Source organism: Equus quagga, chromosome 1 (assembly GCF_021613505.1).
Source record: "Equus quagga isolate Etosha38 chromosome 1, UCLA_HA_Equagga_1.0, whole genome shotgun sequence".
Lineage (NCBI taxonomy): Eukaryota > Metazoa > Chordata > Mammalia > Perissodactyla > Equidae > Equus > Equus quagga.
Window position 1 is genome coordinate 156,161,523 of NC_060267.1, and position 15,726 is coordinate 156,177,248.

At 37.0% G+C, this 15,726-nt stretch overlaps 1 protein-coding gene across 2 annotated transcripts in view; it reads left to right on the forward strand.

Annotated features, from left to right (window-relative positions):
• Positions 1–15,726, forward strand: part of NGLY1 (N-glycanase 1) — a 56,219-nt gene that overhangs the window by 15,328 nt on the left and 25,165 nt on the right. For both annotated transcript variants that reach the window (XM_046680478.1, XM_046680471.1), the window contains exon 4: positions 6,577–6,742. In XM_046680478.1, the coding sequence (XP_046536434.1) occupies positions 6,577–6,742 (166 nt within the window). The remainder of the gene's footprint in view (positions 1–6,576; positions 6,743–15,726) is intronic.

Consider the following 15,726-nt stretch of genomic DNA (forward strand, 5'->3'; position numbering starts at 1 on the left):
GTTAATTAAGTAGTATCTCATTGTGGCTTTAATTTGTATTTCCCTAATGACCCAACTGATTTTTAAATTTTCTGGTTATACATGCTGAGTTTTTAGTGTTCCTAGAGAAATAACTTCCTGATAACTCTTTATATTTTTTATACCCTTTGCCTTCTGAAAGCAGATTTGAAACAGCAGAGAGTTTTTCAAAGACATACAACCTCAGAATGTAAGATGCATTATATTTCCAATTTTGCAACTTGATCTAGGTGATTCTGAAGTATGATTTGCTTAAAATAAGCAGTCAGCAGTTATTACACAGCTAGTCTAAATGTATGCTTTTATTTGGTACATGACTACTTTTAGAATGTGTATGAAATTGTTAAGAACTTTTCATCAACTTTTTTATCACTCTAGAAATTATTGCCCATTGTGTATCTGGGTATGTATGTATGTATTTAAAAGAGTTATCATTTGAGATTATTTCATTGCAATTATAAAGATAATATAGTAGTGTTAAATAATGATAAATAATAAAATGAGTTACTTTTTAAACTAATTTAATCTCATAAAACAACCTTAGTCTGGATTTATATGTGATGTTTATAAGAGAAAAAATATCCTATATGGATGTAAGATTTAAATGTCTAGTTTCTTGTTCATGAACCTCCCATTCTTAAAGATGAAATATACCTACAAACTTTTCAATAGGAGATTACTTAAATATGACACATCCTTAAATCAGCATTCTTAGCATCCATTAAAAATGATGATGTGGTCTGTTTTGACATGAAAAGAATTATTATGTGGGGAAAAAAGATAAACTGAGAATTCCATAATTAAGCAACATATGTTGTGTGTATGATACTTCAATTTTTCTTATACAAAATGCACATACAAAAATATTTTCATTTTAAAAAGGTCTGGAAAGCTATACACAGATGTCTTAGCCAAAATTTCCTCTGAGTAATGAAGTTATAGCTGATTTTATATTATTTTTACCATTCAGTATTTCCTGAAGGTTTTTTTTGCAACAACATTTAGTACTTTTATAAATAGAAAGACAGGTTTCTTGTAAGAAGTGTTTACTGAAGTCACAAATTGATTAAAACTATTATTAAAAATTTATTAAAAAGAACTTGTGTTTTTAATTTTCTAGGTTCTAAATTTAAAAGCCACAAGAGCAAAAGGTTGCATAAAGGTAGAAAGAGGGCTAGTGGGCTTGGGAAGCTTTGGTTCTTTACTAAAGAAGAGAATTTGCTAATCCAGCTTCTACTGATTATATCACATGATTTGACAAAATGTACACATTGTACTTTTTTCTTATAAAGAGTCTTAGATATATCTCACATTAGAAACTAAAATAGGGGCCATCCCCTTGGCCAAGTGGCTAAGTTCATGAGCTCCGCTTTGGCGGCCCAGTATTTCACTGGTTCAGATCCTGGGCGCGGACACGGCACCGCTCATCAGGCTACGTTGAGGCGGCATCCCACGTGCCACACCTGGAAGGACCCGCAACTAAAAACACACAACTATGTACCAGGGGACTTTGAGGAGAAAAAGGAAAAAATAAAATCTTAAAAAAAAAACACAAAAAACCAATTTGGAATCCAAGTATGATTAGTGAAGAAAAAACTATTTTTGATCTAAAACAGATTTCACATTTTAAACTTCCGTTTATACTCCAAATAACTTTAAACTCTCTCAAGCAATTAACTGCTGCCTTACGTACGTGGTTACCCAGCTGCTGTAATCGCCATGCAATCAGCAAACTTCTATTTTTATGATTTAGTTTTCTTGGAGTTGTGCCAATGAATATATAAAGAAATAAGGCAAGAAAATAAACTTTATTGTTCAGGATCATTTGAGTTCCATTAAAAACCACAATGAATGAGGTAATTTCCAGATTAGAAAATATTACAGTGAAAATAAAAATTCTCTGGATGAGTTCTTACCCTCTCAGTAAATGAAAATCTGCATTTAAGAACAAAAAGGATACCACTGTAAGTGCCTCATTTTCATAAGAATTCTTTCAAATAAAAATGGAGACATTTCATGTTTTTATGCTTCACTGTCAGTTCTGGTAAGGGAGCGTGTTCCTCCCTGTTGTGAATACCTGGATTTCTCATCACCAGATCTCCGTCAGGTTTCTTCACTCATCTGTTGCACTCATCCGTTCTGCTAATGGAGAAGTGTCTGCTCTTAATAAAGGCCTGTTCCTCCTCTGGGCATGTGTCTCTTCTCCTCTCTTCACTGTGGGATCTCACATGGACTGTGCCCAGTCTTGAACCTCTTCTTTTCTTGGGGATTCTTCTCAATGGCATTTAAACCTTTCTGTTGGCCAGTTTTCATCTAAGCTTCGACCATTGGCATCAGAATAGCCTGGACATGCAGATTCCTGGACATACTCCAGGCTCAACTGGAAAGGGAGGGGGGACCCTGGGAATCTGAATTTTTCACAAGCAGATTAATGTTTAAGATCCTTTCCTGTAGGCTCTCTTACCTTGGAAACAAGCCAGCACACAAATATCCCTGGATCCTGCATATCTTGTATTTCTCACTCCCTCTTTACAGCAAGTTTCAGGAAGAGTCCCCTGTGCGCGTCACTGCGTTTTTACTTCTCATGTATTTGTCTAGCAGACCTCTATACTTTAATTACGTGCCCTATTAGTAAAATATTTTTGAGCATATCCTCTCGGTATGTATTTGTTTATAAATTATATACATGTACTATTATGCCAATATACTATGTATGTTATAAAACAATGTAAAGAGAAGGTTAAAAAAGTAAATATTTTTAACTTTAAAAAATATATTAACAATATGTCATTTAATTAATGTGAATATAAATCTGTGTTTTAAAGAGTCTTGATAATTTTGAATTTGAGGGGCTAACTTGTCAGATCTCAGTAGACCGATTTTTTTTCATTAAAATATAACTGTTGAAGGGCTTATACTATAAAAGTAGAAGATATGTTAGCCCTGCCTTTTTCTTCTTGGTCACATATACTTACGTTATTAGTATTAGCCTCAGTGCTTAGGGGTCTTTGTAATGTTTTATAAGCTAGGTTAAGGGTTAATTTAGGTAAAACTACATAACATAATCTGTAAATCCACTTAACCAGGCACATTTGAACTGCAAAACTTTGTGACATTGTGAGAGTAGAAGTAGGAGTGAGCCACGCCACTCTTAACCCCTCTACTTTGTGATACTTTCTTCCCTCGAGATAGCTTCTCTAGCCTGAGAGGGAGTCTCTGTTAATCCAAATATTAAATGTTACTATAACTTAATCTCTTTTTGAACAAAAAATAATATAAATAGAAGTTCTAATATGTTCTGTCCACATTCCAGTGGACCATTTTGTACAACTCCTTTGGTGCACTTAGCCCACTTTGAGACACCACTTATACAACTAAGTCTCTTGGGATTTGTTTTCCTTATTAACACTATTGGAAAACTTCTTACTAAGATCATCAACAATCTCCATGCTGTTAAATTTAATAGACTTTTTTTCAGTTCATTTCTACTTGACCATACGTAGTTTTTAGCTCAGTTGATCATTTCCTGGTCTTTTTCCTATAAGTGGTTCAACTATTGACCCGTTTGCTCGTATCAAAAATCTGTGGATCATTCCCACGTATTTTTCTACTTTCCTAAGTGCCGCCTGACTCCACAGTTCAGTCACCAAGACTTGCTGATTCTACTTCCTAACTTCTTTTCGGATCCACTCACTTTTCTACAACTACTGTAACCACGCTAGTTCAAGCCACCTGCTTTCTCAGGGTTATGCAGTCGCCGTCGCCCCCCACCCCCCCATTGGGTCTTCTCTGCTTTCTTCACACTACAGCTAGAGTGAGATTCTGAAAACACAAATCTGATCATTTTACTCCCTTGCTTAAGTCTCTTTTAATAGCTTCCCATTACAATGGAAAGAGAGAAGATCCAGCTGCTTACCAACCCACCGTCATACTTTGCTTTCTGTCTCTACTGTTTTCCCCTTAGTTCTCCTTCCTCTAGATACCCTAATCTTCTCTCTCATCCTTCACGGTATACTCAGCATAGCCACATACACACGCACTCCTCAGCTACCTGTATGCTTTTTTGACAGGAATGGTCTTTTTCCTTCCCTGTTTTCTGCCTTCTCATCTTTCATGTTTTACCACAAATACCATTTCTTTTAGGTTCAGAATCCTGTTATACAGTCTTACTATCCTCTATATTTGCTTTATAACTCTTATCATACCGATGAATAGTATAACTTACCACAGTATCCCTAGTACCTAGCAAATAATAAAGGCTCATTAAGTATTCGAGTAAATGAATGTTGTCATATCAGTATTTGTTTCTTTATCAATAGACCACTTACTCTGTGAGGATATTATCCTTGTCTATTTTGGTCTCCATTATTTTTCCAGTATCTAAAACATATACACACACATATAGTCAAGTATCTGTTGACTTAATGTGGTGGTTCTGTCATTCTGTGTTTAAAGCCTTTCCCAAACCCTTAGAGTGTAAAGTGATCATGTCTCTTGTATCCATCCCTAGTGCTTAATACAGTGCCTGACATTAAAGTATTTGGTAATGGCTCTTATTTTTTTAATTAATTTGACTATCTCTGCCTTTTAATTTACAGTAATTGCTAATATGTTTGAACTTACTTCTGACGTCTTATTTCGTGTGCCTGTGACGTTGCTTTCTTGCTTTTTTCTCTTTTTCCTGTTTTTGGTTTGTGTAGATTGATGAAGTTTTCTTCCATTATTTCCCCTCTAAAAGTTAGGAATTTGAATATCCTCTTTTAGTCTTCTAATTTTTGCCATTAAATTTTTAATGAAAATAATTTCCTTTCATATTTTTCTGCCAGCATCTTATGACAAGACTGGAATCTCAGATTTTTCTCTTCTTCTGCTCCCTTCCCTGCCACCTTTGTTATGAGAAAATGTTTGAGATTTTGTTTTTCAGTTACGATTATTTATTTATAAGAATAAGAACTTAAGTTTTATTTGTTTGGTGGTTTTTGTTTTTGTTTTTTTTTTAATCTCTCCTCTGCTTCTTTTATCCAGGTTCTACTCCCTGGTCTTCTGTTTATTTACTTTGCCTGTATTATATTTTGGAGGGACAATAATTTCTCTAATAATTCTTTTAGATTGGATTTGGGAGTGATATACTTTCTGCGTTGTTACATATCAGAAAATGTATTTATTTTGCTCTTTTATGTGATTAGTTTGGCTGGATATGAATGCTGTGTTCCCAGTCATTTTCCCTCAGAATTTCAAAGATTTTGCTTTGTTGTTTCCAATGAGATTTCTGGTATTATCGAAGGCTTTTAGAATTTTGTTTTTATCCTTCCTGTTATGGAATATCACCCTTGTATGCAGTTATTTTTTTTTTCCATTCATACTGACTCTTAACTCTCAGAAATTTGTTTCCATTATTTCTTTGAGAAGTTTCTTTCTTCCATTTTTTTTTCCTAATCTACTTTCTAGACTTCCTATTAGCTATATTTGGGAACTTTTGCATTTATCCTCAGTGTCTATGTTCTTTTTGTGCTGCATTCTCAGAAAATGTCTTGGCTCAGTCTTCTAATTGGTTGATCACTCTTTAGCTACATTTATTCTGTTTGACACCATCTGTGCTTTTTTATTTCAGTGTTTAAATTTTTAATTCCCAAGATCCAAAGTTGTCTTTCTGTGAATATAGTATACTCTTGAATCTCTGAAGATAGACTTTTAGTCTTTTTCTGTATTTGCTGCTGTTGCTACAGGATTAGTTCTTCTAATGTTGATTCTAACGCATCTCCTTAACAGTATGGGTTGTTGTAGATAGGTATGAATTTGAGAATTCCTGCTAGCCTATCTGTGGATACTGCATCTGTTTCTAGCATCTTTGGAGGGGGGGCAGGACATGCCGTGCCAGAAGCAACCATTCTGAGCTTGGACACTTCTCTTTCCTTTTGAGAATCTAAGTATCCTTCCTCACTGCTCAGAGGCACACTTCTTTGTTGACAATGAGTGGAGGCGGGTAGGGACATGAGGGACACCAAAATGTATAGCTGTTCTGCTGCACAGCCCAGCCAGTCTCCCGCATGCCTGCTCCAAGGCCCCTTCCTGCTCTGTGGATCCCGTGGCTCCTCTGCTCTTGGAGTTATTTTGAGAACGTTTTTAGTTTTTGTAACCGCTCTCTCCGGAGGGCATAGTGCCATGATTTCTTCCTTTAGTCCATTTGTATCTGTCTTTCCTCTTTAAGAGTACTCTTCCTTTGCTGTATTTACAGGGGTTTGAAGTGGAAAGGGCTGTCAAATGCATTGCTTAGAGCGCTATCTTGATCCAAGTTGGAGGTCAAGAATTCATCATATCCCTGTCTAAATATATTCTCAATAATATGTTATATTTACAGGGAAAAATAGATATATCTTAGACTGTGGCACAGACATGGCTATCTCCTAATAGTAATTTTGTAAAGTTTTTGAGTATAAATTACTATATTTCAGTGAATCCATACATTCCTCTTTATGAAATGAGAACCAGTGTTTTTTTATTATATATTCTTTTTTGTAGCATATGCAGAAAAACTAATTTCATTTTTTTTTCTATTAGGTTACTGCTGATTCAATCATTCTGAAAGTTCTTCGGTCCAACATTCAGCATGTGCTGGTGTATGAGAACCTTGCTCTCCAGGAGAAAGCATTGGCTTGTATTCCAGTCCAAGAACTAAAAAGGAGATCACAAGAAAAGTTATCTAGAGCTAGAAAATTGGATAAAGGTAGTGGCTTTACATAACCATTCATTACTAAATATACATCATTGCTAAATAAAGGGAAGGAGTAAATGGTGTCTTTTGCTGTATACTTTGTAAATATCTAATTTACTTCTATTTGGATTTTTAAGAAGTACAACGATAGTATAATTTTTTTGCATATACCTCCTGGACACATCTGTTAATTTTTTTAAAAAACTTTTTTTACCTGAAAATGTATTTGCAGTTTAATCGTTGGTATGTGAAATTTTTCAGGTATAGTAGAACTTCAGTCCATGGAATATATGATGGCGTTTTTAGTGAATTTTAATGTGAATCTGACAGAAACAGTGTTCAAAGTTAATCGATATGATTAGACCATTGACTCATTTGGTTACTAGAGAGACAGTATTTACTATTTAAGAGTGGATTTTGAAGCCAACTCCCTGGGTATAAATTCAGCTTGCCACTTACTGTGGATCACTGAGCAAGTAATTTAATCTCTATGCCTCAGTTTCTTCATTTGAAAATAGGAATGATAATTTTAACAAATAATGAGATAGTATATGTAAACAGCTTAGAACAATGCCTGCCACATTCATCAACCAAGAATTATATGTTGTTATCATTAATCGTCTTTGGATTTTAAATTATTCCAACTTCATTTTTACTTTGAATTTTTATGTAATTGTTTTTTATCTGTTAAGTCATCTCTTAATACTATGTTTTCTAAGGGATTGTTGAATATTTTTTTGGTGGTTGCCCTAGTTTGCAGTAAACATTTTAAACTAATCTGGATTGTTGAATATCTTTTTGGTGGTTGCCCTAGTTTGCAGTAAACATTTTAAACTAATCTAAGTCCATCTTCAAAAGCACTATACTGCTTCATGTAGTACAGATACCTTTTAACAGAATTTTCCCAATTCTTCCCTCCCATCCCTTATGACACTGCTGTCATTCATTTCATTTATCCATATAGTATAGTCACCCGATACATTGCTATTACTTAAACAGTTACTTTTTTGTACCAAGTAAAAATAAGAAAAATAAAACATTTTATTTTACCTTAATTTTCCCTTCTCTGATGCACTTCCTTTATGTAGATCCAACTTTCTAACCTATATCATTTTTCTTCTTCCTGAAGAACTTCTTTTAATATTTCTTTTAGGTTAGGTCTCCTAGAGCTAAATTCCCTCAGTTTTTCTTTGCTTGAGAAAGTCTTTGTTTCTCCTTCACTTTTGAAGGATAATATCACTGGGATATAGAATGCTAGGTTGGTGATGTTTTTTCTTTCAAAAACTCTTTAAATGTTTCACTCCACTCTCCTCTTGCCTGCATTATTTGTGGTGAGAAATCTGTTGTAATTTCTCTCCTTATTCTTCTATGGGTAAGGTTTCCCCTACACACAACTCCAGCCCCACCTGCTCTTCACAGCTTCATTCAAGATTTTCTCTTTTTGTTTTTTTGCAGTTTGAATATAACATGCCTAGGTGTAGGTTTATTTTGTATTCATCCTTGTTGGTGTTTTCTGAGCTTCCTGGATCTGTAGTTTGGTGTCTCATTAATTTTGGAAAATCCTTGGCCATTATTACTTCAAATATTTCCTCTTCCTTTTTCTCTTTTCCTTCTGGTTTTCCAAAATGAAGGTATGCTTTTTAACCTTCATGTATCCCTGTGCCACAGTTTTCCACAGTTTTTAGATGTTCTGGTCCATTTTGAAAGTCTCCCCTAGTTCTTAGATTTTTTTTTTTATTCTATTTTTTTTCTCTTTGATTTTTGGTTTGGGAGGTTTCTGTTGACCCATCTTCAAGTTCACTGATTCTTTCCTTGACTGTGTCCAGGCTACTGATGAGCCCATGAAAGGCATTCTTCATTTCTGTTACAGTGTTTTTGATTTTTAACATTTCCTTTAAATTTTTTTTAGAGTTTCCATCACTCTGCTTACATTATCCATCTGTTCTTATGTGTTGTCTACTTTTATCATTAGGGCCCCTAACATATTAATCATAGTTATTTTAAATTCCCTGTCTGTTAATTCCAAAATCTGTGCCATATCTGAGAGGTTTTGATGCTTGTTCTATCTCTTTAGACTGTTTTTTCTTGCCTTTCAGCATGTTGTGTAATTTTTTATTAAAAGTTGGACGTGATGTGTTGGGTAATAGGAACTGAGGTAAACAAGCCTTTTGTGTAAGGTTTTATGTTCCTTAAGTAGGAGTTGGGCGATGTTTAATGTTTGCCATAGGTGTGAGAGGCTTCAGATTCTTCTGGTGTTCTTGTCATCTTCCCTGTTGTCTTTGATCTTCCTTAAGAACTCCTCCTTGGATAGAGTCTGCATCCCCCAGAACTTTGAGTTGTAATCCACAGTTGTTATACTGGAGCCCTGTTGGTATGGTGCTAAGGCATGGAGGAGGGGAAGCAGTTTATAATCTCATGACTAAATCTCAGTGTTTAGAGGGCCTGTATACACTGCAGACCTGTGACCTTCTCAAGTCTTCCTTAGCTGTTTTCCCCCCATAGGTGAGATAGGAAGGCTGGAGGGGGCTGGAGTCAGGGAAATGCCCTTTCCCCACTTCAGGTAAGGCTCTGATAAAATCTTTCTCCCTGTGACTAGGCCTTAATTGTGGAGAACATTTTGGGTGTTCTTTACAATTCTTACTCTTCCCCTCTCCTTCCCAGAGCCATGAGGGGATCTTTTTTGGTTCTTCACCATGAGAACCTGGTAGGATTCTTGGAGGCAAAACCCGCAGAAGTGTTAGGGACCCCTCCCAAGATTACATTTCTCACTCTCAAACTAGTCCATATTCAGCCTCCAGCAGTTTGTCAAAATTACCATTTAAGTGTTTCTACAAGCTTATGGCTCCAGTGGCTTCTGCTCCGTGTAGCAAATCTCGGCTGTGATTCTCTGCATTTGGCTGAAATTCTCTGTATTTGTCTGTTTCTCCTGATTTCAAGGTGGTGTTTTGCCGTGTGAACTCACTTCTCTGATGGGTCCAGGAAAAGTCAATGATTTCTGGTTTGTTCAGCTTTTTATTGTTGGAAGGATGGGAATGACAACTTAAGCTTTTTACATGTCAGAGCTGAAACTGGAAGTCCTTCTGAGGGATTAGCTATGTGTCTCTTTTCCTTTTTTAACCATTTAATCAGTTTTCACATGTCATTTAGATATTTTGCTACCCCTTTTGTTTTGGTGGTTTTGTCTTTATTTTAATAATATATGGTGTCATTTCCTCCTATTTGATGACTTATCTGGGCCTGGACTTAATTCAGCTACCGGTTTGTTGTGAGACCTTGAGAGAGTTCTTCATCTTCTTGGATTAACAGGGTTTTTTTATTTGTAAAATAAGAATGCTTGTGAATATGTGTTCACAAAGGCCCTGTCCACTTCAAAGTAGTGTGGTCCTTTATATGATGCCTGACGTAAATGCCTGTTCAGCAGGTGCTTACTCAGCGTGTTGTGTGTGTGAGTCATTGGCTGAGCCTGCAGGGGAAACAGTTAGCCATGTCCGCACTGACATTTGCCCTGGCATTTTTTCTCTCTAATTATAAAGGTAATACATGTTTTACATAGAAAGTTTGGAAAATAGGGGAAAGATAAGCTATCGATAACTTCATCACATCAGAAAATGACTTTTAAGATTCATATACACAGTAGTCACCTCTTATCCACAGGGGATGAGTTCCAAGACCCTCAGTGGATGCCTAAAACCACAGATAGTACCAAACCGTATATACATACTATGTTTTTTCCTATATTTACATTCCTATGATAAAGTTTAACTTATAAATTAGTCACAGTAAGAGATTAACAACAGTAACTAATAGTAAGGTTGGCTTTGGGGCCATTAAGTAAAATAGGGGTTACTTGAACACAAGCATGGCAATACCACAACGGTCGATCTAATAACCGAGACTGCTACTAAGTGACTAATGGGCAGGTAGTGTATACAGTGTGGATATGCTGGACAAAGGGATTATGCACGTCCTGGACGGCATGGAGCAGGATGGTGTGAGATTTCATCATGCTACTCAGAATGACGAGCAATTTAAAATTTATGAATTGTTATTTCTGGACTTTTCCATTTAATATTTTCAGACCGCAGTTGAGTGCTGGTAACTGAAACTGTGGAAAGCGAAACTGCAGATAAGGGGAGGACTGCTTTATATGCTTTCACACTTAAAACTCCATTATACTGTTTTTATATTTTTAAGTAGGAAAGAAAGAGCACATCAGGTTGGTAGTATGGTATTGTGAAAATCAGTAAAAGATTGGGCTTTTTTAATGACCATGAAGGATGAGTTGTATTTATAACCTGAGATGCCAAAGGACATATTAAGGCAGAAATCAGGGATTTTCTTCCAAATGTAGTGAACAGCATGTGTGGAGGAAGAAAAATACAGACTCTATCTGGGGAACAATGAGTAATACAGTCTGGCTGTGTGTAGGGTAGCAAGTGGATAAAACAATAGTGAGAGATCAGGTAGGCTGAGACCATATTTTGGTTGATACTGAATTTCAGGCAGAGCAGTGTATACTGAATTTATTTTTATATTTTTAATCTTTCCGAAAAGAATTAGAAGTAAAATGAAACAAAGGATACTTCTAATAAGGTTTTGAAATAGAAAGTAAGGACCAAAGAAATAGAAGGATGCAGATATCTTAGTCATAAGGCTAATGTTATAGTGTTAGTATGATTGAACGTACAGCAAAAATGTTATGTGACCTTTAGAAAGGAGGAAATAAAATACTCAGGGAAGTCAGCTGTTCTTGATTACTTAATTCAGCAGAGTTAACCATTAACGCTCTAAGTAAGTGAGTAACGTCAGAGATGTGCTTAAGGAAGATTAATTTAGCAATAACTGGTAAGATGAACAAGAATCAAGAGAGTGCAAGGAGAGGAGAGTTAAAACACAATGGAAATAAAATTCATGTAAGAGGAATAAGAGGGTGAACAAGGTGTTGTTCTGCAAGGGAGTAGATAGGTGAAAGAGTTGTTGGGGTGATAGAATATATGATATTTGCAGTGATGAGTACAGTTGATATCATTGGGAGTTACATATGCATAAGGAAAATGTCAAAAAGACTGCCCAGTTTTGAATCCAGGCAGCTAGAAGATGAGAGGAGTCAATAGGATAGGCTTTGAAGGGAAATGAAGAGTGTGGTTTAAGGTACCTGCTGACATCATCTGGACTGCCAGATGAAAACGTAGTCCTCGAGCCTCGTTAAGAGGTCAAGCCTTGAAGTACACTTCAGAGTGACAGGTAAAGCTGTGCAAGTAAATGAGATTGCTGAGATTGAAAAGACAAGAGGGAGGGGAGGGATTGCAAAGGTTCTAGAAAACAGGGTAGCACGAACCACGTGTGGGTATTTACATTTAAATTAAATAATTAAAAATTGAGTTCTTTAGTTACACAACACATTTCAAGGACTCAGTCACCACAAGTGGTTAGTGGCAGCCCTATTGGATAGTGGAGATATGAATTATTTCCATATTACTCAAAGTCCTAGCAAAATAGTAGGATAACTGAAAGAGTAGTGTATTAAGTGAAGGAAATTTAAACATAGAGTGAAATAAGTGGCATGGTAGGCATAATCAGTGTATCAGTTAGGGTTAGGTTGGGCTGTGAGTAATAATGATTTGACCCAGTGGCTTAGGGTTTATTTTCTCATGTAAGAAATTATTGAGGTAGGCTGTCTGGTGCTGGTGGTAAATTCTAATACATCAGAGGCCCAGGTGCCTTCTATCCTTGGGCTCTGGCACACATGGTTTCCATCCTCCAGGTTACCTCCTAGTCCAAGATGGCTGTTAGAGCTCCAGCCATTACATCTGCAGACCAGGCATCAGGAAGAAAGAAAGGGAGAAAAAGCAAAAAGGTTTATACCTCTAAGCCAAGCCTGTTCTCTTTCTGAAGCAGCCTTCCTTGGAGTCTCACATAAAGCTTAGTCCTTTGGACTCACTTTGCTGCAAGAGAGGCTGGGACCTGTAGTCTTTTAGCTGGTGCGTTGCCATCCCAAATAAATTGGAATTCTGTAAATAAAGAAATGGCCAATGGATATTTTATGGTAACTAGCAGTCTCCCAGTCACTGTCTGGCACTGAGATAACGACAAGGCATCCTCTGTCCAGGTCAGTGATTTTCTTTCATTCATGCAGTGGAATCTTTTTTCCTCCCCAGACAAAATATTATTCTGGGTTTCTGAACTAGGAAAAGTGTTCTGGTTTGAAGCAGAAGTGGGGACCTTGGAGCCCTCCCCACTGAGACACCTCCAGAATTAGGAATTAGTTAAGGCTCAGAGAAGCATGATTTGATAGCTCTGGCTTGGAAGACTGAAGGTTTGTCATGACTCAGTGTTCCAAATACAGGTGAAACATCTTCGTGGAAGAAGAGGAACCCTGTCATTTTGGAAAAGTGATAATGTTGGCCTACTAAATTGAATATGAAGACCTAGGAAGCAGAATATTGTCTTAAAGGTGTGTCTAAGCATGAGGCTACCTCTACTTATGTTTTTACCAATTTTCTTCTTATTCTGTCTCTTGTACACTGATGCCTGTGGTTTCATAGGGTGGAGTTAAGGCCTGATCCTGTTAATTTTATTTTTGTCACTGAAAAGTTACCAGAAATGTATTTATATGGTTTTTTTGAAGATGCTAAATTTATTAATTTGAAGTCTTGATTATAATTTTAAAATACTCTCCCCATGGTCTAAATATTATCTTCACAGAATTTAGCATTAAGTCAAACCTCCCTTTAACTCCTCATCTCTGAACTTTCTGAGCTCTTATCCTATACAGAGGGGATTCCACTTTCATTTCCCTGAGCCGTAACTAAGGATATTGCCTAACCAAGGAACTCTTACCCTTAGCTAGGCCTCACTATCTGTGCGATAGTCCTACTTTCAGCTGGAAAGCTGCTGATGTGTACCTGGAATAAATACATATTGTAACACAGAAGTACAAGTGTGCTGTCTTCCTTTCCCTTCTTTTCCCATCTTCATAATGACTATTGGGTGAACAGTATTGAGCCTAAGGAGTAGTATGAGGCTTTCTTGTTTGTTTAGTCCTTCCGTCATCCATTCAAGTATTTACTGAGCACCTGTTGTGCAGCATGCACAGTCCTAGGTCTTGGGGATACAGCAGTGACCAAAACAAAGTCCCTGCTATTGTGGGGTTAGACACACACACACAAAACCCAAATACTCAAATGTGGCAGATAGTGATAAGTGCCAGGAAAACACATAAGTTAGGATACCAGAACAGAGAGTGACTAGGAAGAATGCTGTTTGCTGTAGGGTTGTCTGGAAAGGCTTCTCTGGGAATCAGTGATTTTCAGGGAGAGGGCACTGGTACCTGCAGAAGCTCCCTTGGGTGGGAGTGAGCTGGGCATGTTTAAGGGATGGCAGGGAGGGCATTGTGGCTATAGCAGAATGAAGAAAACAGAAAGAGGTCAGAGAGGTAAAGGGGGTATATTAGTTTCTTGTGGCTGCTGTAACAAATTTACACAAACCTAGTGACTTAAAACAACAGAAACTTATTCTCTCACAGTTCTCGAAGCCACAAGTCCATAAGCAGTGTCACTCTGCTGAAATCAAGGTGGCAACTTGGCCACATCCCTCTGGAGACTCTGGGGGAGAATCTTTTCCTTGCCTCTTCCAGCTTCTGGTGGCTCTCTGCGGTCTTTGGCTCGTGATGGCATCACTCCAGTTGTCAAGACCGGCATCTGCAAATCTCTTTCTGCTCTGCCTTCACATCACCTTCTCTGTGCATGTAAAATTTCTACTTCCCTCTTTTAAGGATATGTGTGATTGCATTTAGGGTCTACCTAGATAATCCAGGATAATCTCCTTGTCTCAAAATCCTTAACTTCATCATGTCTGCAGAGACCCTTTTTGTTTTTTGGCCACGTATAGTAACATTCAAAGGCTCCAGGGGTTAGAATGTAGGTATCTTGTGGGGGCCCTGTTTCAGCCTTCCATAGGGGGCCAGCTGAAAGAACAAGAGTAGAGACTTTGTACTCTGAGATGGAAACCCATTGGAGGGTTTTGAATGACATAGTCTACCTTGCATGTTTAAAAGGATCCCTCTGGCTGCTCTAGGGACTCAGTGGAGAAGGAGGATGGCAGTGCTTGATTTCCAACAGTTCATTTTTAGTCTAGCAGTCATGAATATCTTCTTGATGGAAACTTTCTTGTTAGAAACTTTCTTGTTATACAGAAAAGCTAAATTCCCCCTGCCAATAGTCATCCTCCTCTTCCTTAGGTAACAACTCTTTATTTATTCATTCATTCATTTATTTATTTATTTATTTTGCTTTCTTGAGTTGTTTTTTAACTTTTTATTAAGATTATGATAGTTTACAACCTTGTGAAATTTCTGTTCTACATTATTGTTAGTCATGTTGTAGGTGCACTTCACCTTTGTGCCCTCTCCCCGCCCCCCTTTCCCCTGGTAACCACCAATCAGTTCTCTTTGTATGTTTAACTTCTACCTATGAGTGGAGTCATACAGAGTTCATCTTTCTCTGTCTGGCTTATTTCACTTAACATAATACCCTCAAGGTCCATCCATATTGTTGTGAATGGGACGATTTTATCCTTTTTTTATGGCTGAGTAGTATTCCATTGTATATATATACCATATCTTCTGTATCCATTCATCAGTTGATGGGCACTTAGGTTGCTTCCATGTCTTGGCTATTGTAAATAATGTTGCGATGAACATAGGGGTGCAACGGACTCTTGAGATTTTTGATTTCAGGTTCTTAGGATAGATACCCAGTAATGGGATGGCTGGGTCGTATGGTAGTTCTATTTTTAATGTTTTGAGAAATCTCCATACTGTTTTCTATAGTGGCTGCACCAGTTTGCATTCCCACCAACAGTGCATGAGGGTTCCTTTTTCTCCACAACCTCTCCAACACTTGTCACTTTTCGTTTTGGTTATTTTTGCCATTCTAACAGATGTAAGGTGATATCTTAGTGTAGTTTTGATTTGCATTTCCCTGATGACTAGTGAT